The sequence below is a fragment of the Branchiostoma floridae genome, chromosome 8 (assembly GCF_000003815.2).
Source record: "Branchiostoma floridae strain S238N-H82 chromosome 8, Bfl_VNyyK, whole genome shotgun sequence".
NCBI lineage: Eukaryota > Metazoa > Chordata > Leptocardii > Amphioxiformes > Branchiostomatidae > Branchiostoma > Branchiostoma floridae.
The window spans coordinates 8,110,375-8,137,719 of NC_049986.1; the positions used below are offsets into that span (position 1 = coordinate 8,110,375).

The 27,345-nt window shown below is 42.6% G+C and overlaps 2 protein-coding genes across 2 annotated transcripts; both read left to right on the forward strand.

Annotated features, from left to right (window-relative positions):
- Positions 1-5,555: 5,555 nt before the first annotated feature.
- Positions 5,556-16,859, forward strand: LOC118421183. The gene is made up of 14 exons (XM_035828345.1): positions 5,556-5,687; positions 10,912-11,138; positions 11,375-11,452; positions 11,871-12,018; positions 12,386-12,522; positions 13,112-13,330; positions 13,678-13,755; positions 13,881-14,028; positions 14,210-14,322; positions 14,661-14,879; positions 15,317-15,394; positions 15,822-15,969; positions 16,277-16,419; positions 16,600-16,859. Exons 2-14 carry the CDS (start codon positions 10,922-10,924, stop codon positions 16,857-16,859), a joined length of 1,986 nt encoding a protein of 661 aa, XP_035684238.1. The 5' UTR covers positions 5,556-5,687; positions 10,912-10,921.
- A 169-nt stretch (positions 16,860-17,028) lies between these two features.
- On the forward strand, positions 17,029-27,088 carry LOC118421426. Its single transcript, XM_035828705.1, has 15 exons — positions 17,029-17,101; positions 17,208-17,355; positions 17,486-17,616; positions 18,058-18,276; positions 18,922-18,999; positions 19,271-19,418; positions 21,134-21,312; positions 21,964-22,182; positions 23,167-23,244; positions 23,795-23,945; positions 24,393-24,658; positions 25,047-25,186; positions 25,586-25,655; positions 25,854-25,928; positions 26,262-27,088. Exons 1-14 carry the CDS (start codon positions 17,041-17,043, stop codon positions 25,877-25,879), a joined length of 1,914 nt encoding a protein of 637 aa, XP_035684598.1. The 5' UTR covers positions 17,029-17,040; the 3' UTR covers positions 25,880-25,928; positions 26,262-27,088.
- The last annotated feature ends 257 nt before the right edge of the window (positions 27,089-27,345 follow it).

Here is a 27,345-nt window from a genome sequence, read left to right on the forward strand (position 1 = left end):
TCTTGGAAGGAATTTAAAATCTGCATGACGAATGTGATTTCTGTTCCATGATAAACAAACTATCTCAACAAATGCAAACAATAACCCGACAACAATCAATCTATAATGACTTTAGAGCAAAGAGCCACGCCTGGTCAGTTGGGTCTTCCCCCGGGTTGAGGACTGAATTTCCTCGGCACTGTAAACATTTACCCCCGCCTGGCAAAGGAACTCCTCACCGGTGATTTTTAACTGCCGGAAAAAAACTAACAGCATTTATGTCTACGTCATTTTCTACTCGGGGTTCGACTGGGCTGAAACGAAAAATTAAAGTTTTATGCCGACAAATATGCTGTTGAATTATCTTTGGTCCGTTTTGTGTTTTCGGTGTCATCATACGTTTCGCTCCCCGAAAACTGCCCGTCCTGGAAACGTGACGTTAGCCTTTTCAGGGGATTGGTGCAAACTTTCGTTGTTGTATGTTGGCCCTCGTGCCGAAACGCTTGCCTGAGTAGTCCCTGGAAAAAGTCTGGATTCTAGGTTACGTTATAGAGGAGAAATGCACATGCCCCCCCCCCCCCCCCAACACAAACATTGCGTGTCGTACCTGGAGTTTTGTTTGATTGAAGTCCTTGAACCTCGAGTTTAGGGCAAATTAGCGTTTCACCTTGTAGCGGTCAAGTTTTTATTAAACTCACCCCCTTCCGCGTATCACGGGGAGCGAATAAACTACCAAATCCACACAGACTTTGGTATTAAAAGTCAATCAACTGCACTGAATCACTGGACTGGAAGTAATGTGACTTTGACTAGGAGGTCGCGGGTTCGAGTACTAGACGCACTGGACCAGACGATGTGTATGTGTCCTTGGAAAAGACACTTAACATCAATTTTCATCACTCCACCCACGTCTTACTCTAGCGTAACATTTCCAAACCGGGGCCCGACCGGGCCAGTGTTTCTGGAAACGCAAAATAGAAACGTATAAGTAAAAATATACACAAATTATGCCCACGACTATTTTTTTCTTAATTTCTTGTGTAGTTTGGTGTATTTAATTTTATATCATACTTTCCGTTCCCGACAACTGCCCGGCCGGGCCCCGGTTTTGAAATGTGACGTAGGCCTAAATGGTAGCAATGGACCCCGCCTTCCAATACCGTGCCTAAGACACAGTATTAGCAACCCACTGCCCATACGGTCTCAAAAAGGAACTTTTGCCTGATTTATTTCATCCTTGCCTGTTTTCACCTGGCCATACCTTAAATTCAGTCAAGTATTGAAGAGCTGACCAACATACTTTAGTAAATACTAGATTTATGTTGTGCCGTCAGTAAAAGAATAGATGAAGATGCATTTAACGTTATATATCTTAATGACCAGAGTCGGAGTTACAGTCAGCGGAACACCCCACCTCCAGCCCGTCTCGAACTTTTCAAGAATATCCGTCAAGAATTAGAAACAGTATGTCAAGATACTGTCTATAAGTCTTGAAAGTCCAGCTAGGTGTAAACAAAGCGGGCTAGAAATACCTGTGTTTATAGATTATTGTTTGAAAGTCGTCGTGGATCTGAGCGTATTTCGTAAAAAAGATGGGTAAGAAGTTGACATGTCGTATAAGGTAACCGTATGATTTGTGTTTATAAGGCTGTTTTTATTTAAAAGTGTTTAAATACGACGACATACCCCAAAGAAAAAAGTTGAAAGCAGTCTAAGAAGAAGAAATAAACCGACAGAGCCCCCCTCCCCACGAAAGACACCTGACATGACAGTCTACCATGGACGCCAGGTTCTCGCTGTCAAGAGGTTAACCAAGGTCATCGTTAGCTGGGTTTTCCGGTACGAATATATATGTACAGTCAAACCTGTATTAGCGGCCACCTTTGCATAACGGCCACCTGCTCATAGTGGCCACTTTTTGTCGGTCCCTTGGATTCGTAATGATTAAGAAATAGGCTTAGCGGCCACCTGTCCAACTCGGCCACGGCCACACGATTTCCGGTCCCGCAGGTACAAAAACACTGCCGATTACGGCCACGCGGACCGCTGATCTGTGTTTCGGCACGCGTTCGGCCATATACAGCGGCCGTACCGTCACCCTACGCCGGATTTAAAACCTCTTTGACTTATTTTCAAAACTTCGTATAAAACTGGCGCTACCCATACCCGCTGAAAAACGAGGTCATATAAGGTCAATAGACGACACCAATATTACGGAGGTAAATTGTGTTAAAGTTACGTTCTAATACACTATCGCTTTGGTTGATTTACATCACAAAAATTTCTAAATAAATTGTTACAAAGACAAAATGATATGAACTTCAGAGTTCAGACTATGGTGGATTTTATTCTTACATTTATTAAGAGATAAGTCTAAAATGACGTGACTTTTCTTGTGAGTACCACATTAGCATAATGACGTGTGAACGCGAGCGGGAACACACGGACGGCGAAGTATCAAAGAATACAAGACGAAAGATCAAAGAAATATGATGATACCGTTCTCTTCAGACAATATCAACTGTAGAACATTTAAAACTTTTTATAGCTTTTGTTTTCTTAATACATATAGTGTAAAAATCATTGCAGTACATGTAATGTATTATGTGAATAAAGATCAGTGGGTACTAAAACCATATGTAACTTATTGCTTGTGGTCAATCAATTAGCATATTCTCTAAAGTGGCCACCTCTCTATAGTGGCCAATTTTGACTCGTCCCTTGAGTGGCCGCCAAGGACAGGTTTGACTGTACAGTCAAACCTGTCTATAGCGGCCACTCAAGGGACCGGACAAATTTGGCCACTATAGACAGGTGGCCTCTGTATAGAGGTGGCAAATTGTAGATAAAATACCCAAGGGACGGACAAAAAGTGGCCACTATGGACAGGTGGCCCCTCTGTAGAGGTGGCCCCTAATACAGGTTTGACTGTATACATATATACAAGAAGCCGACTTGTCCGCCGTCATCCTGGAGATCAGGACCTCATCGCTAGGTGTCGCTTAACCATTTTATCATCGACAGATTCTCCTCGAATGGGAACAGGTGCCGTTACCGTTTTGCATTGAATTACCCTAAACCGTCACAGGAAATCTTAAATTTGACCAAGAACGTAAAAAAATCTCCTTGATTTGAAAAAGCCTCTGATGTTCCAAGTTAACCCAGGGCCCGATCAAGGATAACAAAGCAATGATTTGCAAAATATTTTAGGATTTTCATAAACTATTAGAGTCTAACGTTATCCTAGGTTAATAACATAAGGGTACATCGACATTTCCTCCCTCTCCCTCCAAAATGAAAAGTAAATCGATAGATACATGTTAAAAAGCGGTCCTGTGCGTTCAACACATTCTCGCCAAACATATGTTCATTCTAGCCTGTGTTTACACAATCTCTTTGGTAGGGGTTTATAAGGTGCCGGTGTGACAGCGATTTCGCCCCCCCCCCCGGCGATCTCGCCCCCCCGGGGGGCGAGATCACTAGCGTTTTCGCCCCCCTTTAGCGTTTTCGCCCCCCCCCCCCCAGAGCAGCTGGCTACTACATATTACAGGTGCGCTACCTGGTACTATACTGCACCTGGGGAGTAACGTATATGGTGTGTTACCTGGTACCTATATGGCACCTTATTACCGTACCGTAAGATGTCATACCTCGAAAGTCGATATTATATTGTTCGGTGCAAACATGACATTGAAATGAAAAAAGGCAATTTTTGCAGCTGAGGTGGCATAAAACAGTGCTACTGCGAACGTATAAATCAACACCGTCTATGGTACGGAATGCGTCAGCTATATGTTTTCAATTTGTCACAGTGTTTTCTTTCTTGTGCTGGAAACATTTCCAAAGCACTAACAAAAACACACGTGAATAATAGTTTCTCATTATAAACACTATCTACGCGCAAGTTGATATAGCTGTTGCTAAATGCTACACAAACACTGGTAAAGTACCTGTCTTAAGAAACACGGGTAAATGCATCATTTCCTAAATACTAGAAAAAACAGTCATGTTGGAGGTGAAGATATCCCTTGGCCAGGTGCATATACCAAAATGTGCGTTATTCTAATTAATACCTAATATTTGCATAATTATTAAAGACATTACATAGTTCTTTTGTGGTCACTTCATTGTAGAGACTTCATATTGGAGATATATAGGTTGCTTGAGGACAGGTGAATACAATGAAATACATCTTATGTCAAGACTCAGGTATATACAATAATGGGATTTACAAGGGACCAAACCCTCCTTGTCTGAAACAAGTTCAACTATCTTATTACCATGTAATTACGTTAATATTGATACTATGAATGGAGTTATGTATCAAACTCGTGTACTTATATCATTCTGAAACTACATTTTGTGATTTATACCAATCAACTTCTAAAATGTCATGTAAACCCGTTTTTTTTGGGGGGGGGGCGAAATCGCTAAAGGGGGGCGAGGTAGGGGGGCGAGATCACTAGCCGGGGAGGGCGAGATCGCTAGTGATTTCGCTCCGGGGTGGCGAGATCGCTAGTGATTTCGCCCCCAGGGGGGCGAGATCACGGGGGGGCGAGAACGCTGTCACACCTGTACAATGTAACTGTCGGGTGGGCCGCTCGGGGCGCGATTCAGTCAGGATAACCTTCACCTATGCTCTACCAGGATTAAAACGGTTTTCGATTCACAGGGACATGGCAAATTTTTAGTTGACCATACATCAAACGCCTTCGAACCTATTCAAATACATGTTGCAATACAGTCCAGACGGTACCATGGTCTCGGTGCGTGCCGGCACGCACAGATCAGGCACTGAAACCGCTATTGGAAAGGAACCTCACGGTATCTCACTGCACTTTGGGCACCGTTGCGGCACTGCGGGGTTCGACAGTTTACTCAACGAATTTCAGAGGTAAAGAACGATTTTCATTAAGTTTTGTGTACGTTGTTGTCTTCTTTACCTTAGCCATACTTTTACGTATTACGCAATATATAATTATACAAATCGGCGAAAATAACACAGCAGTGCCGCACCGGTGCCCCAAGTGCAGTGAGATTCCACATGCACATTACAGAATGTTCCGATCGCATTTGGAAATACCAAAATCATATATAGAAAGAATAAGGGTGTAAGCAGCATTTAAGCGATTATTTCGGAGAGTACACAGTTCCTTGAAAATAAGATATACTCACAATGCGTACAATAATCTTTTTTTCATAATTGTAAATTACTGCTACGTTTGACGGTTGTCTTAATATGCTCTAAGATGTTATTGAACTTCTGCCAAACTGCACTCAGAATTGCTCTTACAACTTGCACTGTGCAGTGTTGTGTTAAATTAGTTTAATGCCTCCAAACAGAACATACTGTATATAATGAACGCAGCAACGCATGAAAACGTTACCAACGGCGATATAGAACGAACTGAGAGAACACACACTACACTAAACAGGCGCTCTGATTCCACCGTATATTTGCTATATACATATTGACACTGTTGTCACATTTTAACGGTGTCCCGTTTATGACGACGTCGTCATGGATACGTGCTTGATTGACAGGTTATAAGAAGTCTACAAACTCGTGGGTGGGTGTGTCAGCGACAGTTCGAGATCGCGGAGGTCAGTGCGGTGGTCGGGGACTAGTTCACTGAGCTGCCGAGAGCCAGATACGGTGGTGACCTCACCTCAACGGACAACGTCACAACCCTGGTATCCCCCCAACGGTGAGCCTCGTGAGATTTGAATAATTACCATTGAACTATACACTTAACTGTATGGTGCAAGCTAGTGATTGAGTCAACTTGCCACACTGGTTAGCTTTAAAGACAGTACGTGTGTATACTTAACAACCGTGTGTAACACTCATCGCTTTCTAGGTGTGTCTGTCACAAAGGAGTGTCTTTTAAGGGCAACTTTACCTCGTTAATTCTATCCCTTTCCTTTAAGAAACATGTTAAGACATCTAGGAAGATGTACTCAAAGTCAGGATAATAAGACATGTCACTAAGTTAACATTTGACTGCTTAGGAAATACGTATTGACAGGTAAACAAAGAAGAACAAGTAACAGCCTTGGTTTAAGTAATTGTGTACAAGTCATTAGAGAATGGGCGTTCAGACAGAAGAACTAGACGTTGTTGAGTTGTTACAATATGGCCATGAGATGGGACTGCCCTATAACGTGTTGTGTTGGGTAAATGAGGTTCTCTTTGTTTCTACGTAGGCGTGAACATATTTGTGTTGCAGTTGCCTATACGTGTACCTGTAAAATAGTCTATTCGGTGTAAAAACTTTACTGATGAAACTGGGGTATCATGTTGCGTTAGCGAAAGGAGGTTCTCTTTTTTCCTACGTAGGCGTGGACATATTTGTGTTGTAGCTACCCGTACGTGTGCATGTAAAATACTTTATTCTGTGTTAAACACGAACAACATGCAGCGAGGGAACACCCAAACACGCGCGATATGTAGTTCAAGAGAAGGAACGTCCTTGCCTAGGCTGATATTATAGCACAGTGGACACACGCTTGACGTTGGTCAACAAAATCCCACTTCCCCATTGTTTGAGTTAGAGGTGTGTCCCCACATATCTGACGTGTCTACGTTGTGTGTGCGCACGCAACCTGGCTGTTATTGTACCAAACCGGACAGGTAGTCGCTTCACTAAAGGTCACCAAAGCTTTCCCCCTCAAAATCGCCACGAGTCATTAAAGGATTCATTATTGACTCGCATGTAAAGAACGGCCAGAGCCATTACCTCATTCCTGAGACCACCTGTTCCCTATAGCCTTTGTTGTGCCCCCATCACGGTATATGGTATTGTACAAAGTCCATTGAAATGTAATTATGATGTTGTTGAAAAGGTTTGGAAGAAAGCACTGTAACAAAACAACTATTTCTGCATGTGTTTTGTCAAATTGTGCACAGAGGAATGTATGGCTACCATGTGTTTATCAATGTACCAAATTGTCTGAGAGACATCGAAACGTAAGCAAAGTAAGTACTTACTTGTCGTGTAATTAAAAAAGAATTCTCCTATATATCCTATATTCTACCAGCCTGATGAAATCATTTTCGGACCTAATTAACCAATTAACGGAAACCGTAAGGGTGACACAGAAGTCTAAATTAGTTAGTGGGAAAGGGAGTTGTAGACTGTATAAATGAAAGGTCAAAAAGGCTTGTGTATAGTTTTACAAGGTCGTGATATTTGCTGTGCTATAGTATAAGTACGTATCCAGCATGTTGCATCGGGGTGGTCGTAAACATACATTAATCATTAATTTGCATGACAATAATGTATGACGTGAGCTGTCACATAAAGAATGACAATTCTGAATATCAGCAAGGTGACCTAGACATTCCAGAAATCAAATTTTGTACATAATTGAACGTCTCAGTATTTGTTCAGTGTTTGCCACCATTTTGTTTCAGGTTTGGTAGAACACAACAATAATCATAGCAGTTGATTCGTCAACAGCATTACCACAATGTACACACATAGAGACCCAGTACACTTCTTACTTGCTCTGGCACTAGTAACTAGTAGATAGAGATCAGTAGAAATATGTTAAAATGGAAATTCTGATTTTAAAAAAGATGGGAAAAGTAGTTGCTCGGTAAACAACGAACGAAAAACAGAAATCGCTGACAGAAAAATGTCCATTTTAGAATCATGGTAGCTAATTTGAGGGCCAAAAATCTTGAACAATTTATTCTACATGATTAAAGCCCCATAGCTGTTACAGTAGACTGTGTAATTGCATTTTTCACTTAACGCACGTTTAACCAATATGACGCAAGGTTTTCGTCATCCAGAAAAAATAGACTGGCTCTCTGCCACTTGTAACATGTCTTCCGAGACCCTGACTATCACTATGCAAGATTCTAGGCATTTGTCTTGGAATTAGTTTCCATATTTGAGGTTACGATCTAGCGAATATATGCAATGAAAAGCGGCCTGCACTGCAGGTCGATTTGAGTTTTCACGAATAAACAAAAGTTCAAACAAATCTAAACCCTATACCACAATGAATTTTTTTCAAGGAAGCCTTCCTTCTTGCACAACTGTATTGGGTATTGTCTCCGAAACTAAAACTAGAAGACAAAAACTTTAAAGATCAAATCTCATCATTTGGGCTTTGCATTTTTGATACATTTCTTTTAATTTGGGAAGGGGTGGCTGTATTGCGCTCGAGTAGCTTTGCAGAAGTGCTTGAATAGGGAGTCCGTTGGAAGAGGAACTTCGGTGACTGAGGTTCGTTTCAGATAAAGCCACTGTTTTGTCTGGAAATTAGCAGTCAGTGCTTGTGCTTAGCACTTAGACTTTTGTAATCAAAAGAAGTTTTATTTACGGCACATGTTGATGGTAAACATGCTGACGACGGTAAATAACACCACTGTACTTTCCGAAGGGTATTCAAGCTATGCGTCTCAGGAGAAGAAAGTCAGTTCAGGGAGGCATGCGTAAGATGTTCAAACTTGAGAAGTCATGGCTGTGGCAGTCACGGTACTATAAAAGTGCTCTTGTAAGGTCCTCAATTCGTTGTTGTATTGTGTAGCAATCTTCCATGTCAATTCACTTCACTGGCTGGTTTAGACCTGTACAATGGATGTCTCGAGGCTAGGTCACCAAGGTTGATAACTGATAAGTAGTAGATTATTATGACCTTCGCTAGAAAACGTCTCTAGAATCGGTTTCACGATCGTTAAATGTTGTCGACAGATATATACCCACGTAGAGGTTTGTACCCGTACAGAAACTTCAGGTCCAGAGGATCAGGTCTAGAGGATCAGTTCCAGGTCCGAACCTGACCTGTTAGAACCTAATCATCTGTGAATTTTGATTTAAGTTCATCTGTGACGGAAGTCAACATTATGTTACAATTTCAAGACTTAAGTGTGACTTGGGTTTTGGGTCATTTCAACTTGAAAAGGATCAGAGGACTAGTCGAAAGCTTGTTGGTAAGCGCTTTATTTTGTGCACGGATATATCAAAAGTCTTAGAATTGTAACATAATCTGGGGACTTATTGTATTCAAAACAATGTTCCACTTCGCCACAAAGGATTCTGTTTGGTGGAGTTTCCGACTTCTATTGTCGTTTTAACATCCTATCTTCATGTAAACAACACAAACTGCCTCTGTTTTAGACCAGGTTTGACTGTAGACACTATGCTGTAGAAACTTAGTAAAATGGCAACTTGAAAAAAATCAATTGCAACTTTCCTCTACTTCGTTCTTATTATTTTCTTGGACATGTAAGCCCCAAAACACGTAAAAACCTAGCACCTGCCGGTATATTCTGATCATTTTCGAGTCGGTCCAATATACGGTCCGTTTTTTCCTTGGCCGATCCAACAAGAAAATACGGTTTTGTACATCGTACCGGTACTCACCCCTATACCCACCTACACACATTATCTGCAGACATTTGAACAACGTGAAAAGTGTGACTACGTAATGTTGATTTTGAATGCATGCCTTCTATATCATCCGTAACCCTAGCACCAAGTTTCTCGTATAGCTGACAACCTGGATAGCTCTTTAAAAGTCTAGAGTTTTGTTTGATTGCAATAATAACTACTTCGTGGCAGGTCGCAACATTATAAAGACCCTGACACGCCTTGTGTCAACTCATGGGTCATTAAATCGCTCTTTCCGCTGACCTTTGCTTCGAACCATTAACTCTAACGACCCCAACCCGTGCCTCAATGGATAAGGTGTATAATTAGTTACCTGTGACGCACGTACTTAACACAGGATTGTGCGTTCTATTGTAACACCTGCGCTATTTGAAAAACACACATTTTATGGAATGAACATCATTGGATCATTTTAAAAACACTCTTAACGCTATCTTAATTTTTTATTGCCATGTATTAAATGATATGAAAAAAGATAGCCAGTTGTATTCCAAACAAGTCAGTGAAATTGTATTCCTGTCATTTCATTGCGTCTTCTATTGTACCACCTGTGCTATGTCAAAACAAACATTCTTTTTTTATATTCTAAGATAGAAAGTTCCCCCGTTATATGAGTGAATAACATAACCTGCCTAAATACGCAGGCCAGGAACTGATTACTTGCTCCTCTTCGTGAAGTCCAGTCCTGTGCCTTATATAGCTTCAATTACCTTTATTTAGACATAATTCAGTGTCTTTTACGAATTGTTATCTTCAACACTTGGGAGGAATTCGTGATCTTTGGGGTTTCAAACTCTTTGTTGTAGACTAAATAGACCAAAGGAGGCATATCCTTATTAGTAATACGTACACGAACCACCTACCTAGCCTTCTTATCCAGTACTCTATTCCAAGTGGAACATATAACAATATAGGTGAAATGTTTCTTCCACGAAGTTCCAGGCAAGATAGAGAAGCATGTCCCTGACAATTTCCGGTGCCATATTTGCGGTTTGTCCCGCCTCAAAGTAGACACACCTGTTTACAGTTTAGTATGTAGGCGTATGGATATACTACAAGTACGTGACGTGTTTGTGGGCACATTCTTTCTTCGTCACCACACCCAGAGGTATATAAAAAAAGAGGGTTTGTGCGGTCTTTTCTTGTAAGGTGTAGGCAGCCCGTTATTCGTAGGGAAATCCCGTTAGTCGTAAGGAAATCCCGTTATTCGAAGGGAAATCTCGTTATTCGTAAGGAACTCCCGTTATTCGTATAGGAAATCCCGTTATTCGTAAGGAAATCCGTACTTATTCACGTACTTATGTACGTATTTCACGTCTTGCTTGATTTCTTTAGTAATAATACGTGGGGGGGGGGGGGCTTCTGAATTTACTGGTAAGCGTAGTGGGGCCCTCATCAAAACACCGCTGTAGTTTTGGAAGAAGTGTTCAACCTTATAGATCTTGTGAATTGTGGGGCCCTTATAAAAAGCACCAATGTAATTTGGGGACAAGAGTTTAACCTTACAGTTTGTCGTCGTGTGTAGGTAAAACAAGATGCCGACTGAGTTCGAGAAAGACTGCTTGGCGGCTCACAACGACTACCGAGCCAAACACGGGGTCTCACCACTCAAACTCAGCAAATCGCTGACCAAGCATGCGCAGAAGTGGGCCGAACATCTGGTGAAATGCAGCTCGTTCCAGCACAGCGGTAACCATGACTACGGAGAGAACATCGGCATGAAGTGGAGCTCCAACAACGAAGCTGTATCAGGTGCGTGTACGCAAAACTTCGGTATGAAACCCTCATTTATACTTTTTGTGCGCACTCTCTGTTTTTTCTCCAGCGTTGTCATTTCTATTTGATCAAATACAACTGACAGAAAAGCAGTATTCCCGTGTATGAATATTCTATTCAATGAAAATGCAATTAACAGAAAAGCAATCATTTTACAAAACTTTTTATCATTTCGATGTGCAAGAATCAAGAACTTTCTTTTCTAATCTTAGGCGCCTCCATCGCTGAGATGTGGTACAGCGAGATTGAGAAATACGACTTCAGGAAGGGCGGGCATCAGCCGGGAACAGGTAGGTTTTCACATTTCCCTTTTTCCAAAAGACTGCCATTTAACTGCATCATGATGCATGCCTCTCGCGAGATTACATAATATCGCGAGACTACATCCAAAAGAAGCGATACCACCAGTTAGGCTAAGGGCACCGAAGCCACAAATTTGTCTCGATGAACTGCCGGATACCAGGGGGTTCCCCTCGGTGTCCCCAACGGGTAGGTCACGGCGTCTATTTGTTACCGGGTCCCGTTTTTTTTTTTAAATCCGACTTAAATTTAATCCGGTGCCCGGCCGGACCCAACAATACATCGGTAGCCGCAATGTGTCCCATGGGGCCACGTAGGGGTCCAAAAGTCCTTGAACAGGTCCCCCTTGTTTCAACTGGGACCTATAGCTAACCCTAAATGTTTCATTTTGAATTTCGAATCCCCCAGGTCACTTCACCCAGGTGGTGTGGAAGGGGAGTCAGGAGTTCGGGGTTGGAGTGGCGACCGACGGGAGAGGGAAAACCATCGTGGTGGGGAACTACTACCCGCCCGGGAACATGCTGGGGGACTTCGACGATAACGTGCTACCTCCGGGGTGAGTTCTGTTCAAATGTTAAATCTAAAGCTGACTCCAGCAACAACACAAAACGTCCCTGCAGTTCTGTAACAATATGCCAGGGGGACCAAACCTACACTACTTCATCTGTACAACCAAAGTACGGTACCTGTCAAAAAAGAGACAAGACCATTACCGGCGTCCGACGTCCAAGTATCCAGTATCAAGGTCACACACCATGGGCCAAACGTCGACCTTGACATTTGTCTTCTCAATCCCTATCGCGCACACGCTCACGCGCGTATGGACATTTTTTCATAGAGGTAATGTTATACCTACATTTACTTACTACTGATTGATAAAATCATTGAATTAGTCTAACAAAAAATTTGTATCATTTCAACAGATCGCCTCCCAAAGGAGGGCGAGGTCCGTCGCCTAGCAACCGCTGGGACGATAAACCGCCAAAGGGCAACTTCCGGCCAATACCTACGTCACGTCCGTCCAGGAGGAGCCCCTCCCCGGAACACACGTGTAGCAAAGGTTCGTTTGAAATAACCTTTGATTTTGTTTCAAGCAACAAAGACATTCTATGACGTCAAAGCATGCAAATGAAATACTAGAGAGCTAAAACGAGCAGCTTATTGAGTCTCGTGTAATTTTTACATAAGGCCATGTTGATTTGATTATATGGATGACATCCACGCGTGCATCAATTTTCGGCCGTTTTCAAACTAAAAAAAGTTTTCAACTATTCACTCTAAATCGTAGTACAAAGCAGTTTCAGAATAAGCAAATATATGCCGTGGATGGTAAAAATAGATATCGGAAAACGTATACTAATGCCACAGAATATTACAAGGTCAAAGAAGATGTGAAAGAAGAAAAAACGACGAATCTATTATTCGGTATTATTATGTGTATGCTATAATTTGTTCAGCCTTCCTGCTCCCTTAGATTTCATAATGAAGGCAACTTTTTTTTTTTTGGGGGGGGGGGGGGTCAAACTTTTTTTATTCACACGCTCGCATCAGTTTTTGGATTCCCAGAGGATGTCATCCATATAATTGATCAATATGGCCTAACAACGCAAACCCAGATATTTTTTCAAACTGGATGTTATTTTCCGTAGTTGATACAGGTGATTTTGCGGAAGACTGTCTCTCCGCCCAGAACGACTACCGACAGAAACACGGAGCCCCGCCCCTCAAGATCAGTGCCAAATTATGCAAGCATGCGCAGCAGTGGGCCGACCGCCTGGTTAAGTCCAACACGCTGCAGCACAGCGGTAACCATGACTACGGGGAGAACATCGGGATGAAGTGGAGCTCCGATAACAAACCTGTCTCAGGTACGAGACCTGTTATTGGTGACGCCTAAGGGGCGGAGACAATTTAGTGATGTAAAATTCATCGAAATCCGTCACATATGTCACTGCTTTTCTATAGATATTGAACAGTAAAAACATTTCCCATGAAAACTTTCTCCTTCCTATCTCTTCTTAAAGTTTTTATACTGTATATAAAATGTATCTGCGGCGCTCTTAGTTATATCTCCTAGTAGAGACAGAAGTATTGCAGCTAAGCGCGAAAAAAATGAGCACTTGACAGTCAGCTAGCAGAAAGAACTGTTGTTCTTAACTAGATTGATACTTACATATACCCACCGGCACCCCACAACCTTTTGTCGTCCATACAGGTGCCTCCATCGCCGACATGTGGTACAGTGAGATTGAAAAGTACGACTTCAGGAAGGGTGGGCATCAGCCGGGAACAGGTTAGTACTGTCTCTTTTGTGTATAACGGAATGAAAAATTACAATTGTAAACAACAGAACAAATTCTTTTAGAAGAGTTGATGTCAGTATGTTTTTCATGATGGTTCTGTCCCATTGTCCCACAGGTCACTTCACCCAGGTGGTGTGGAAGGGGAGTCAGGAGTTCGGGGTTGGAGTGGCGACCGACGGGAGAGGGAAAACCATCGTGGTGGGGAACTACTACCCGCCCGGGAACATGCTGGGGGACTTCGACGAAAACGTGCTACCTCCGGGGTGAGTTTGGAGGTATAATAAAAGGGAAAATAGCAAGAGAAGCGCAGAAAGGAGGACCATATTAAAAAAAAAAATTTCCAAACTGTTCAAAAGCATTTGACGCAATGTATCATCTTGTACACTTTTTTCAACACAAATGTCCATTTCATGTGTTAACATGGACGCTTCTTTTTCTCAACAGTTCACCTGTCAAGGGAGGACATTCCAAACCACGTGACCCGTCGCCTAGCAACCGCTGGGACAGCAAGCCGTCACGTCCTTCCAGGAGGAGCCCCTCCCCGGAGCAAAGCAGAGGTCAGATTTCACAGATCTTCTTTTAATATCGTTACAATATGTAACGCAAAGGCATCTAAATATGACAGTTGTGAGAAAAGAAAAACACTTGTTAAGCTTTGTCACATATAAGCATGCACAGTGACAGAAATTATAGGTAATATGTCAAAGGTGAAAGCCCCTGAATTGCTAAAAGCACTCGTCTTGACCATTGTCTAATTTGCATAACAATGCCCAGACATGCCATTACTTTATGTCTCAGGGGCCTTCATCTTTGACATAACCATAATTCCTGTCGCTGCAGCTGCGTACTCTAAACTGTAAACTAAACTGAACTGTAAACATGGTTTTCTCCGTAGTTGATACAGGTGATTTTGCGGAAGACTGTCTCTCTGCCCAGAACGACTACCGACAGAAACACGGAGCCCCGCCCCTCAAGATGAGTGCCAAATTATGCAAGCATGCGCAGCAGTGGGCCGACCACCTGGTGAAGTCCAACACTCTACAGCACAGCGGTAACCATGACTACGGGGAGAACATCGGGATGAAGTGGAGCTCCGATAACAAACCTGTCTCAGGTGAATGTACTCTAAGTCATTTCTTTTTCCACAGTAACCAAATGATTGTACCAGGTGCGGGTATGTCTTCCTCCTCTGTACGATGACAATTGTTGATTGGTTCACAACAGCCGCCTGGACTTGGCTTGTCCTTGGTGCTGAAATCGCCATCCCAAGCACTTCTACAGCCGCGACCTACTCCTGTTTGAAAAAATATTCTCTTTTTTTTTTTTCAAATTAAAAAAAAATTCCAATGATAAATGAATGGGCAGTAGCATCTCCTATTCTTGTTTTGCTCAATATATTTGTACTTTCCTTTATAGGAAGTGTGTGTATTTCTATCGAAGAATTTCATCTATGTCACACCATACAGTAGTAATATTCTGTCATTATAGTAGTACCTCTTTATGTCATTGTAGACGAGTGATTCAATAATGAGATAATCATTATCTCTCCAGGCGCCTCTATCGCCGACATGTGGTACAGTGAGATTGAGAAGTACGACTTCAGGAAGGGTGGTCATCAGCCAGGAACAGGTCAGTAAAGTCCCTTTTGTTGGTAGTAAAATCAAAATCTACGGCCGGAAAACACTTTGGTATGATGTCACCTCCGTAGGCAGTATTATTTTTGGTAGTGTACATATATGTTAGTGTCTGTAACTTTGGGTCTTTTCGATAAGTTTTTATTGTTCTGGAGGTTTCGAACGGTAATTTGGGGCCCCCAAGCGTTATTTTCAGGTACTGCAGAAGTACATGCTGACACCCAAATCCTGAAAGTAGCGTGGTATCATCCACAGCTAGCCAGTCAACTACGGTAGTTTCGGGACAACCAATGACCCCTTATGAAAGGCAAAGAAATGGGATTGATTAATTAAGGCCGAAAGGGAAGCTAGGGGAGGATCACTAACACCTGCGATGGCTGGTGTAATGAAGGGTTCCATGTCTCACCCTACTTCGCTCCCAGGTCACTTCACCCAGGTGGTGTGGAAGGAGAGTCAGGAGTTCGGGGTTGGAGTGGCGACCGACGGGAGAGGGAAAACCATCGTGGTGGGGAACTACTACCCGCCCGGGAACATGCTGGGGGACTTCGACGATAACGTGCTACCTCCGGGGTGAGTAGTCCAGTTGAAGTGGATGCAGTTTGGTTCTAAAATGACAGACGGCGCCGTAATGCTTGGGTAGCAGTTTCGGCACCATGGCAGTGGACACACTTGTATCTCATTTAACGAAAATGTGCTACCTCCGGGGTAAGTTTGGAGTAGATGAAGTTAGGGCTAGAAAAGCCCATAGAATGTGCACGCTCGTGCGTAGTGTATTTAGAAAAACAAAGATATTTCATAGCCTTAGATATAAAACAAAGGCATTTCATACCCTTAAATCAGTGTTGCCTTCCTTGATATCTCCTCTTCTTTTCAAAAGTTCACCTGTCAAAGGGGGCCATTCCAAACCACGTGACCCGTCGCCTAGCAACCGCTGGGACGACAAGCCGTCAGGAGGGAACTTCCGGCCAACACCTACGTCACGTCCGTCCAGGAGAAGCCCCTCCCCGGAACAAAGTAAAGGTTCGTTACAACAATCATTTTTCCAGGTAACCGTTGGAAAAAATGGCATCAACAGAATTGTACCAGTCAAAAAGAAAACATTCTTCTTTTTATAGATAGTCATGCTTTTGTTAACACATTCGCAGTGGCAAACAAAATCGAACGTCTCTTTAAACAAACTTTGTTCTCATTTTCACACAGGTGATTTTGCAGAAGACTGTCTCTCCGCCCAGAACGACTACCGACAGAAACACGGAGCCCCGCCCCTCAAGATGAGTGCCAAATTATGCAAGCATGCGCAGCAGTGGGCCGACCGTCTGGTGAAGTCCAACACCCTGCAGCACAGCGGTAACCATGACTACGGGGAGAACATCGGGATGAAGTGGAGCTCCGATAACAAACCTGTCTCAGGTGCAAGGAACTTTTATTGGCGACGCCTCAGAGGCGGAGGCATTTTCTGATGGTTGTCAAAATTTGTTATGTTTCACTTTCTATACCATAGGGAAAGAAATATGCGGCATTTGCATTCTGCCTTTTTAGATTACTACTTAGCAGCCAATGTTATAGTATTTATTATTTTTGTTGTTCAAGATTTTAAAAATCTATTTCGTCCATCTCTTTATAGGCACCTCTATCGCCGACATGTGGTACAGTGAGATAGAAAAGTACGACTTCAGGAAGGGAGGGCATCAACCAGGAACAGGTCGGTTAAGTTTCGTTCTTGAAATTAGTTATGGCAGAAGGTTTTTGTTTTGTTTTTTTAAGTTGAATCACTTGAAGTTATTCAACTTGTCCTTTTTTGGCTCCAGGTCACTTCACCCAGGTGGTGTGGAAGGGGAGTCAGGAGTTCGGGGTTGGAGTGGCGACCGACGGGAAAGGCAAAACCATCGTGGTGGGGAACTACTACCCGCCCGGGAACATGCTGGGGGACTTCGACGATAACGTGCTACCTCCGGGGTGAGTCGAGTTATCAAGTTGACTGGGATGCAGTTTGGTTGTAAAATAAAAGGCGTCGCTTGAACGCTTGGGTGGCAGTTTGCGTTAACACCATGGACATACTAGTATTTCATTTACTGATCATTTACAGATCGCCATTGGATGTCAGAGGGAAAGGAGACGGCAAACCGACCAATGACAGTGATCGACACAGGCCAGGCGGACACTCGCCGAGTTTGAACGGGCCCGGGTCCGGGGACAGGGCACCACATACTTGCGATGGTAAGGCCGTTCTAATGCTGTAGTATAGAAAGCGACTTACTACACTTTTATGATTTCATTTCATTTGCTACTGCAGCGTATAGAATTTGTGTATGTATACATTCTATATATGTAAAATACAACGATATAGTATGTCAGACTCGCAGTAAAGAGTGCGTCATGATGCAATATACGGTTTGCGAACAAAAACTAAGTTTACTTGATGGGTTCAGGTAATTACTCTGTGTATTGTTAAAATATTGTTGTTGTCCGATATTGATGAGCGTTCGCATCTGTTCTCTTTTCCGCATTCGTATGTAGTTTGGCATGTAGTTTGCACGCAGTTGCGTGATGATGAACGCTGTTTATTTTGTGTACCATGGAAACTAGCCATGATTGTTAAGTCCAAATCTCGCGAGCATTAACGTGATATTCACCCCTTATTTTTTTAACCCTTATCAGCCGGTTCAGACGAGTTCCTGGATGACGCTCTGCGGACACACAACTCCTACCGGGCCAATCACGGAGCGCCTCCTCTCAAGATCAGTGCCAAGCTGTGCGAGCATGCGCAGAAGTGGGCTCAGCATCTGGTGAAGTCCAACACGCTGGGACACAGCTCCACGCGAGAGTACGGGGAGAACGTGGGGATGAAATGGAGCTCCAACAACACACCCGTGTCTGGTTTGTTTGTTTGTTTGTTTGTTTGTTTGTTTGTTTGTTATTAATCTCCTCTACTGTGTTTAGCCTCCAAAGACTCCTGGAGCGGTTGTGTTTATTTTTTTGAGAGGAGCGCTGATTTTCAATTTTCTACCACGAGGTTCTATTTGCTGGGAAATGGATTTTTACCCCACCCTTCCCAGTATAGAGAACCTTGGCCCTAAGCGCGAATCAGCAGTCCCCCCAAAAGTAAACCGTTCCAGAAGCCTACGAAGGAGGCTATGTACACTGTGATGTATTTTTCTATGTATTACGACCTTGTCACCACCGCAAAGAAGGTGCACACACAAAAATAGCATTCTTCGGTCTGACAAACAAGGCATTGAAATTTGGTTAACGTTAATTTTTCGAAGAAACCTTCGTGATCACCGTATTATATCGCAGGTAAATTGAACCCAACAAGCCGCAAACTAGGTAAACGTACTTATATTTAGATGCCCCTTTTCGATCAGAATGTAACCTCAGAAAGCATGCTCAGACTAGGTCTCAAGTCGACGACCAACCCGCTTACAAGTGATACGCAACCAGGCTCCGCACCCGAAGCGTTGCCAAAACATTCAAGCATTTCTAAATATAGTACTGATATCAGTTTTCTCTGTTTGTTCACAGCCCAGTCCGTTGTGGAGATGTGGTACAATGAGTCCGAGAAATACAACTTCAGGAAGGGAGGACACCAACCGGGAACCGGTAGGTCTATCTTTAAGCGCTCTCTACCGATATTGTCAAGTACTACAGGTTGATCACCAGTTTTCCTTGCTTGAAGGTCAACGTTTTTACATGGAAAACTCTTAGTTTTCTAGGCCATTTCACCCAGGTGGTGTGGAAGGGGAGCCGTGAGCTCGAGATAATGCGCTTGCGTCATCTAGCGATAATATCAATTACTGCAGGTTGATCGCCAACTTTCCATGCTTCACGCGTATGTCAACTTTTTTTACACTGAAAACTATTTGTTCCACAGGCCATTTCACCCAGGTGGTGTGGAAGGGGAGCCGTGAGCTCGGAATCGGGCGCGTGAACGATGGGAAGGGGAAAACCATCGTCGTGGCTAACTACTTTCCGGCGGGGAACATGCTGGGAGACTTCGACAACAACGTGCTACCTCCGGGGTAAGGGAGCTTGCGTGACAAAAATAGAGTTATTTTGCACGATTGTACATTTACTGTTGAATATGCGTGTAAGTCTAATTCAGTTTTATCAGAGAGGTAACCTAGCTTCTACCAGACTCCACAGGTCACTGGAAGAAAAAATAGTAGAAATTGGCCAAATAAAACAGCAAACACACCAGAGGAGTAAGATGGCCGAAGAGTACAGTTTGCGACCTAAGGCCAGGTCGGTCAACACTACTGGGCCACTTAACTCCTACTAAGCTTTTATTCCTAACTTTTCCAAAGTCCCCTATTACTATTCGGCCAGGAGGGAGTCTGGTAGACACCAGGATTAACCCATATCCATTGTTTTTAAAACAGGGTATATAGGGTCTGAGATATCAATTCGACAGCCGGTGTCGGTGGTTTGAAATTGCAATATTTTCAATGTGCATATGTATAAAGAATAATTTTACAAACGGTTTGGAACCATCGCCCGTCGGCTTGATATCTTAAACAATCTGCTTTAAAATCAACGGTTATAGGTTAATCTACGGTTAAAGGTGAACTACCATTAAAATCTCAGTTTCAGAAATACTTTTCAACGGTCTATTGTTGTAAGACATGTCCACAAAAATGCCTTCTACCTTTAGAGGACATTTTGTAAACTTGCGTAACAACAACTGACCGTTCACTCCAACTGTTGATCATTACTCCCAAGCAGAGGTTCGGCTTCGGCTGTTGGTGGTGTGTTTTTAGGCATGTCTATTTTACAGCAAAATAGAAAGCCTGGCAAAACGAATAAAAACACGGCAAAAACAACAGGAACCGAACCCCTGGTTGGAGAACCGTTGAGATGATTCCGGTGAACAATCGATAGAATCATTAACCTCATAGGGACGAAAGTAGAATGTTTTCAAGCTTGTTTCCAGTGACGAAACTAACATTTACGAGGGGTGATCAATAAGTCCTCGGCCTCACCAACAAATAACAAGCACAACTCAGATTTTCAGGCGAAACTTCATAGTATGAAGTCTTTTATCAATATCCTCCAAATTTCAAATCATTGGAGTCATTACTTTCCAGGCATTCGTTTTTTCTAAATTAGAAGGTAAGTGGGGAGAAAAAGAAGGGTGAAGTGTGATCAGACAATTTGATCTCACGCCTATTTATATAAGACTTTATACATGTACGTGGGGTTATCAATAAGTCCTCGAATTTACCGAGAAATGATAAGCTCAGCTCAGATTTCGAAGCATAGATGTCAAGTATAAAGTCTTATATAAATCTGTACCAAAATTCAAATTATTGTGATCATTACTTTGCAGGCGACACCCAGTAACGTTAGGTGAGGGAGAAGGAAAAAAACGTTGACAATTGACCTGACCTGAGTGTGCGGGTCAATTTGCGCTGCTGGAAGTTAGAAACCTAATTCTTTTTGCTTGAAATAGGAAGAGAATCATTATCAAACATTTTGACAATGTCTTTTGTTAATTTACGGCATGGGGAACTCGTCGCACACATGTCTGATCACAATTCACACCACTTTTTTCTCGCCACTTACCTTCTAATTTAGAAAAAACGAATGCCTGGAAAGTGATGACTCCAATGATTTGAAATTTGGAGGATATTGATAAAAGATTTCATACTATGAAGTTTCGCCTGAAAATCTGAGTTGTGTTTGTTATTCGTTGGTGAGGCCGAGGACTTATTGATCACCCCTCGTATATCATCAGGTCACCAGTGAAAGACGACAAACCCACACGACCTTCCAACAAAGACCCGGACAGACCTAGTCGCAAGGACAAACCGCACAAACCGAACCGAAAAGGATCACGGTCATCATCTTCATCCTCTTCTTCTTCGTCTTCTTCGTCCTCCTCTTCGTCATCAGACTCATCATCAGATGAAGAAAGTAAGTATCAAGTCTAACTTCTGATCTCAACACGAAATACGATTTGGTACAATAACTCCGAAGATAAGTTAGTCCACAATACAGTTGCCCTTGACCTATTTAATTGCGATTGGTTAACAATTTTGAAAGCATCTGATTGGACAACGAACACGTAACCATATTACACTACCGTTCAATCGCATCCCTAAATTGCAGTCCCCCCCCCTTTTTTTTCTTGCAACGCTATGTAAACGTATCACAGATCAACTGACATAGTCAAATCAACGGTATACACACAAATCGACAGTACTATATTCGGGGATAGAAATATAGAAATATCCATAACATGTATATCATTATGAACATCTTTGCCGAAGCTACCTGCACGCCTAAAATGATGAAAATTGGTCGTTCCTCTATTTACTTAACTTATCCTCTTTAGAGTTTCTTGACAAAAACACCCCTGCAGTTGCAACATTAAAAGTTAGGGGGCTCAAACCTGCCACACCTTGTCCTGACGTCAAAAGCTAACCAAATGTGAAGACCATGTCTTGTACGGGACAAGAGATAAATTGCTATGATAGAATAGTCTTATCAGAAAAGAAATACAACGACAATAACGAAAAGGGAGTGTGTCAACTAACCTGTTTTGTAAACTGTAAACTTCTGCAGATATCCGTGAGGATTTTGTGGAAGAGTGTGTGAAAGTTCACAACGAGTACAGACGTCTGCACGGAGTCAAGCGTTTAAAGCCAAAGAAAAGACTCTCCAAGCATGCGCAGAGGTGGGCTGACAAACTGGCCAGGACCGGTAAATTCGAGCACAGTGGGAAGGACGACTACGGCGAGAACATCGGCATGAAGTGGAGCTCTAAGGAAGAAATGGCGTCAGGTATCTTTATTAAATTACCTGCTTTTTTGGTGATGCCTCAGGGGTGGAGGCATTTTCTTCAGTTTCATGGCTTGTTTGTGGAGTGTTGAAATGGCACGAATTTACATGAAAGCCTTGTGTGATCGTATGTACTCCGATACAAATCGTTCGTTTTGCACAGGCAGATCTGATAATACATGTACATGGTTTGAAGTTGCCATGAAGTCTTGTGACTGCCAAATAGACCAATGGATTTGTTGCACAGTTTATTGTGTATGTGTCATGTAGCGCAAATAGAATAACCGTCTCTTTTCTTTAACGAGCAGCCCTGGAGCTTCAACACCATCCTCGTATTGAAATCGGTAAAACATCTTACAAATGGAGTGGTTATTTTCTTGGGGAATGGTGCTAAGTGGAAGATTTGTCAGCTACTTACTTTTTAAAACACTTCTGAAACCTCAAAAAACACGTGAATATACATTTGAATGGTGCATGTACAGACTTGGACTGCATGTCAACCTTTCTGTATGTTGCAAGGCTATAACTAACATGTCTGTTGCCACAGCGAAAGTTGCCAGCCAATCATGTTGCCTCTTGAATCACGAATGTAGGCATCGACCTGATTGGTTGCTGACTTTCCTCGAAACAACAGCAGGGGTTATATGATTGTCTGGCGGCTAGCCAAAACAAACGCAGGAAATACTGGTCGTAGTGGACGCAGACCACTGTACGCTACGGCCGTTGCTTGAGGCACAAGCGGCGTGCCCGACTACCTAATCCCTAATCCTAGGGCCTGGCATAAGAGGATGAAACATGTGTGCTGCATACATGGCTCTAGAGAACAAACTTTTAACGGACGTGTGGTGGCGTTGCCTTCCCGGTTTCCTTCGGTGACATATGAAAATCTAATTATTATAGCATTTTGTGCATATCCATAGTTTTCCAATACATATGTATCAAGAGATGTGTATGTAAATGTAAAACATTGCATACTTGTTTCTACAGCAAGGGACATCGTTGACATGTGGTACGAGGAAATTCAGAAGTACAACTTTAACCGAGGAGGACATCAGCCGGGGACAGGTAAGGTTCACAAACACTTGATCTATGTTTCTTATTCTCCTGGTCGTGACAGAAAATATGCCTTCATTGTACGGATAAAATGCAGCTAGATTTTTTTCAATAGCACAACAGACAGTGGAACATGACTTAACGTCCTATCTTAAGGACTGCGACCCTTACCGGTAGCGTCCACACCAGGGCGAGAACGGTCGGGACTCGAACACCCGACCGCTTGGTCCATAGGCAGGGTCCCCTACCACTGGATTACGTCTCCTTTTCAAAAATGAGTAAAATGATCTCGATCTGTTTTAGCTCACTGAAGAGGTAGTTTTCCACTGGTGGTGACAGAGAGGACAGACGCTATGCACAGTCATTGTACCAGGGAAATTCCTCTAGCTCTTTTCAACAAGCAAAATTTAAAGTGGATCACGGCTTAACGTCTCGCCATAAGGACTGCAAACATTTCCGGTAGCGTGCATGTCGGGTAAGCGACACAGCCGGAATCAAACTCACAGCTGTTAGTTCCAGAGACAGTGACGTTGCTAATACAATTTTCTGCACAATTCTGCAGGCCACTTCACCCAGGTAGTGTGGAAGGGAAGTCGGAAGCTCGGAGTGGGTGTGGCTAAGGACGGCAAGGGGACAACCATCGTGGTGGCCAACTACTTCCCCGCCGGTAACTTCCTCGGCAAGTTCGACGAAAACGTCACTATGCCTGCCGGGTAAATATTCTATTATGTAATATTGTTCCAAATAATCACATTCTCTGTCAGTCAGTCTATCCAGACTATGACAAACTTAACGACAAAAGATTACGATGCTCACAAATACGAAACTGAGGCAAAAATGTCTTCTACAGTAAAAGCCAATTAATTGCACTACAGATTACTGCTTAACCATAATTCTGTTAATTGTACGGAATCCCAAAATCCCAAACCAGTGCTGTCCAGCTGGATAACTCGCATTGTTGCACCACCCGGATAATTGCACGAAATACAATGGCAAATAAGATGTGCAATTAAACGGCTTCTACTGTACAACAACAAAGTATATCCCATTCCTACATACCTGTCTTTGTTCTGTATTAGCCTAATGATAACGCATTGAATTTTGAAAGAAAATATCAAGTTTATTTACTGCATTTACCATATGCTACATACACCACACAGCACGACGACAAGGAAACCGTCGGACTCGAAGCAAGATGAGCAATCCAGGCGCCCCCTGGCGTCACACAAAGGTAATACAGACGACAGGAAGCGCCCGTCGACAGGGAGTGCCGGGGTTAAGGCTCCATCTCGTGGCAATGGTGGTGGTGGTGTTGGTGGTGGTGGTCGGGAAAACAAACCTAGACCTGTGCGGGATTCGCTCGGTGGAGGGAAACCGTTTGGCGCAACCGGAGCTAGAGTTAGCTCGTGTGGTGAAGGTGTGAAAAGTGAGTATACGTAGAAAGCCTGCTTTTCGAAGACTGCATTTTGGGAGCTAATAATAATCTAGAATATGATCAAATATACCAGCGATAACACAAAAAGTATGTGCCGTAATGCCTGGCCACAAAGGAGCATACATGTAGAAATGACTATTTTCTAAACTTTTGAAGCATTCAAATAAAATGTAAGCATTGTTGCGTCTTGTGACAAACCAAAATAGGGCCACCATTTGATTTATTTGTGAACTGCACGTTCATATCTTACAATCATTCCTCATGTCTGGAGGCTCACAGTGAGAGCATTTAAAATTAAACGTCTGGTGACGAACCAAAATAGCGCCACCATTTGATTTGTTTGTAAACTGCACGCTCGTATCTTACACTCCCTCCCCAGGAGACTTCCCCGAGGACTGTTTGGAGGCTCACAATGAGTACCGCGCCCGGCACGGCGCCCCTGCCCTGATCATGAGCTCCACGCTGTGTCTGCAGGCCAGGATGTGGGCAGACAAACTGGTCAGGTCCAATACACTAGAGGTAAAACAACGTATAGAACTTTTGGAAAATAACATATATAACAGTTGATGGTATGGGCTGTCAAATCAGCACCAAGGTCAGATGTGGTGCTATCCCATTGCCCCTATATATTGTGTTTACTGAACTAATCCTTCGGATAAAATTCAGTGAGTCATTGGCCCCGTAAATTCCTGGGTCAATCCCAGTAGAGTAGACGGCACATGGCTCTGTGCCGGCCGAAGCGCTCGGTACACCGTGTGGTGACCAGTCAGTCTATGATTCGCACAAAGACGTCCTTCAAGATGGCCAGTTTATAACCTTCGCAAAGATACTTTTATGAGAGTTTCTTTGTACAATTGTGGATAGGGAGTTAAACGAAATACGAATAGGTTTATCATTGATTTGTTCATGTTGTTACAGTATAGTCCCAAGGACCAGTATGGACAAAACATCGGCAAGATGATCAGCTCAGGAAACGGAGAACTCTCAGGTACAAATCAATCTCTATATTTTCGACTCTGGCCTATTCTTGATAGGGTTCGGAGCTTGAATCTCTGTGTGTACTTTTTCTTGACATCTATCTAGCCATGTTTTATGTAGTTTCTCATTTCATCTCTGTATGTGCGACTTTTTAAATGAACATACGGCAGTCGTTGATTTTTTTTTTAATATTACGTGCTATTTTCAGGGAAGGCTGTGGTGACAAGGGTATGAAGAAGTGAAAAAGTCGACTATAGAAAAGAAGGCAACCAGCCCGGTACAGGTGTGTATATATTTTTCTTTTCAAAGATCCCAGTACCTCATATCTTCTATTCATTTGACAGATCCCATTCATAAGCCAAATCTTATTACTACAACCAATTAATTTTGATTTGAGTATGCATTTTATCCAGACACCTGGTCGGTTTGCAATTTGCGCTTGTGAATCGATTTTGCTTTGTCGCTGACAATGTAAAAAGTAAACTTATATCACTTTTGATACCATACTGACTTTTGTTGCTTCTTCATCAATTCTCGATGTCATCTTATTAGCCATTGGACAGTGGATGGAAACTTAAGCGACAAGACTTAGGATTAAACCAATGTTTTGTCTCAGGCCACTTCACTCAGATGGTATGGCGAGCTTCCCGTGAGTTTGGGATAGGGAAGGCGACGGACGGTAGAGGCACGTCGGTCGTGGTCGGGTACTACTACCCCGCCGGAAACTTCGTCGGCGAGTTTGCGGACAACGTACTTCCCGAACAACGTTGACATTTTGAACAAGCATTATTTCTTAGATCGCGGAGTTTAAAGATTTGAGAACTGAATAATTGTTGTAGGAAATCAATTCGTTTTATCTTTATTGTATTTCCTTGCAACAGAAGATTATTTTAATTTAACGACATGGATTTGTAGCTGGTATCAAATAACAGATGTATTCCATGTGACGACACAATTATACATGTTATGATGTATTCGTGTAAATTTGAGAAATTGATTCACCGTTGTCATCATAATGTTGAGATTTTGCATATATATCTATTGTTCGGAATTCGTAGCTGGTATATGTATCAAATAAGGTTAGTCTAATAGATATATTCCATGTACGCCACATTTATACATGGTATGATGTATTCGTGTAAATTTGAAGAATTGATTCGCCGATATTATCATTATGTGGAAATTGTGCATAGATATATCTATTGTTCAGGATTTGTAGCTGGTATATGTATCAAATAGCATTAGATATATATTCCATGTACGACACAGTTATACATGTTATGATGAATTGTAAATTTTAGCAATTAAGTCGCCGTTGTTATCATATAATGTCGAAATTGTGCATATATTTCTGTTGTCCAGGTTGTATAATAAGCCACAAATGAAACTTTCTGAGTCAATCTTCATTGCAAAGTTGATTATACTTTTTCCCTTGGAACAACATCTTCTGGTACGAAATTGTTTTGACATATATACTAGCCTGGTAGGGTGACTAGTGAACGTTGGAGGAACCAAGAAGAGATAGTTCTCCTGTTGCTTCGAGTATATCATCCGATTATCAGCGAGCAATGTCCTCAAAACTCGAATGAACACAGTGTTCAAAACATGGGGACATCTAAGAGCTCTTATTCATACCTCTTCCGATAGGAAATACTAGCACTGATGCATATGTCACAGTAGAGATCACGATCCAGTAGAAT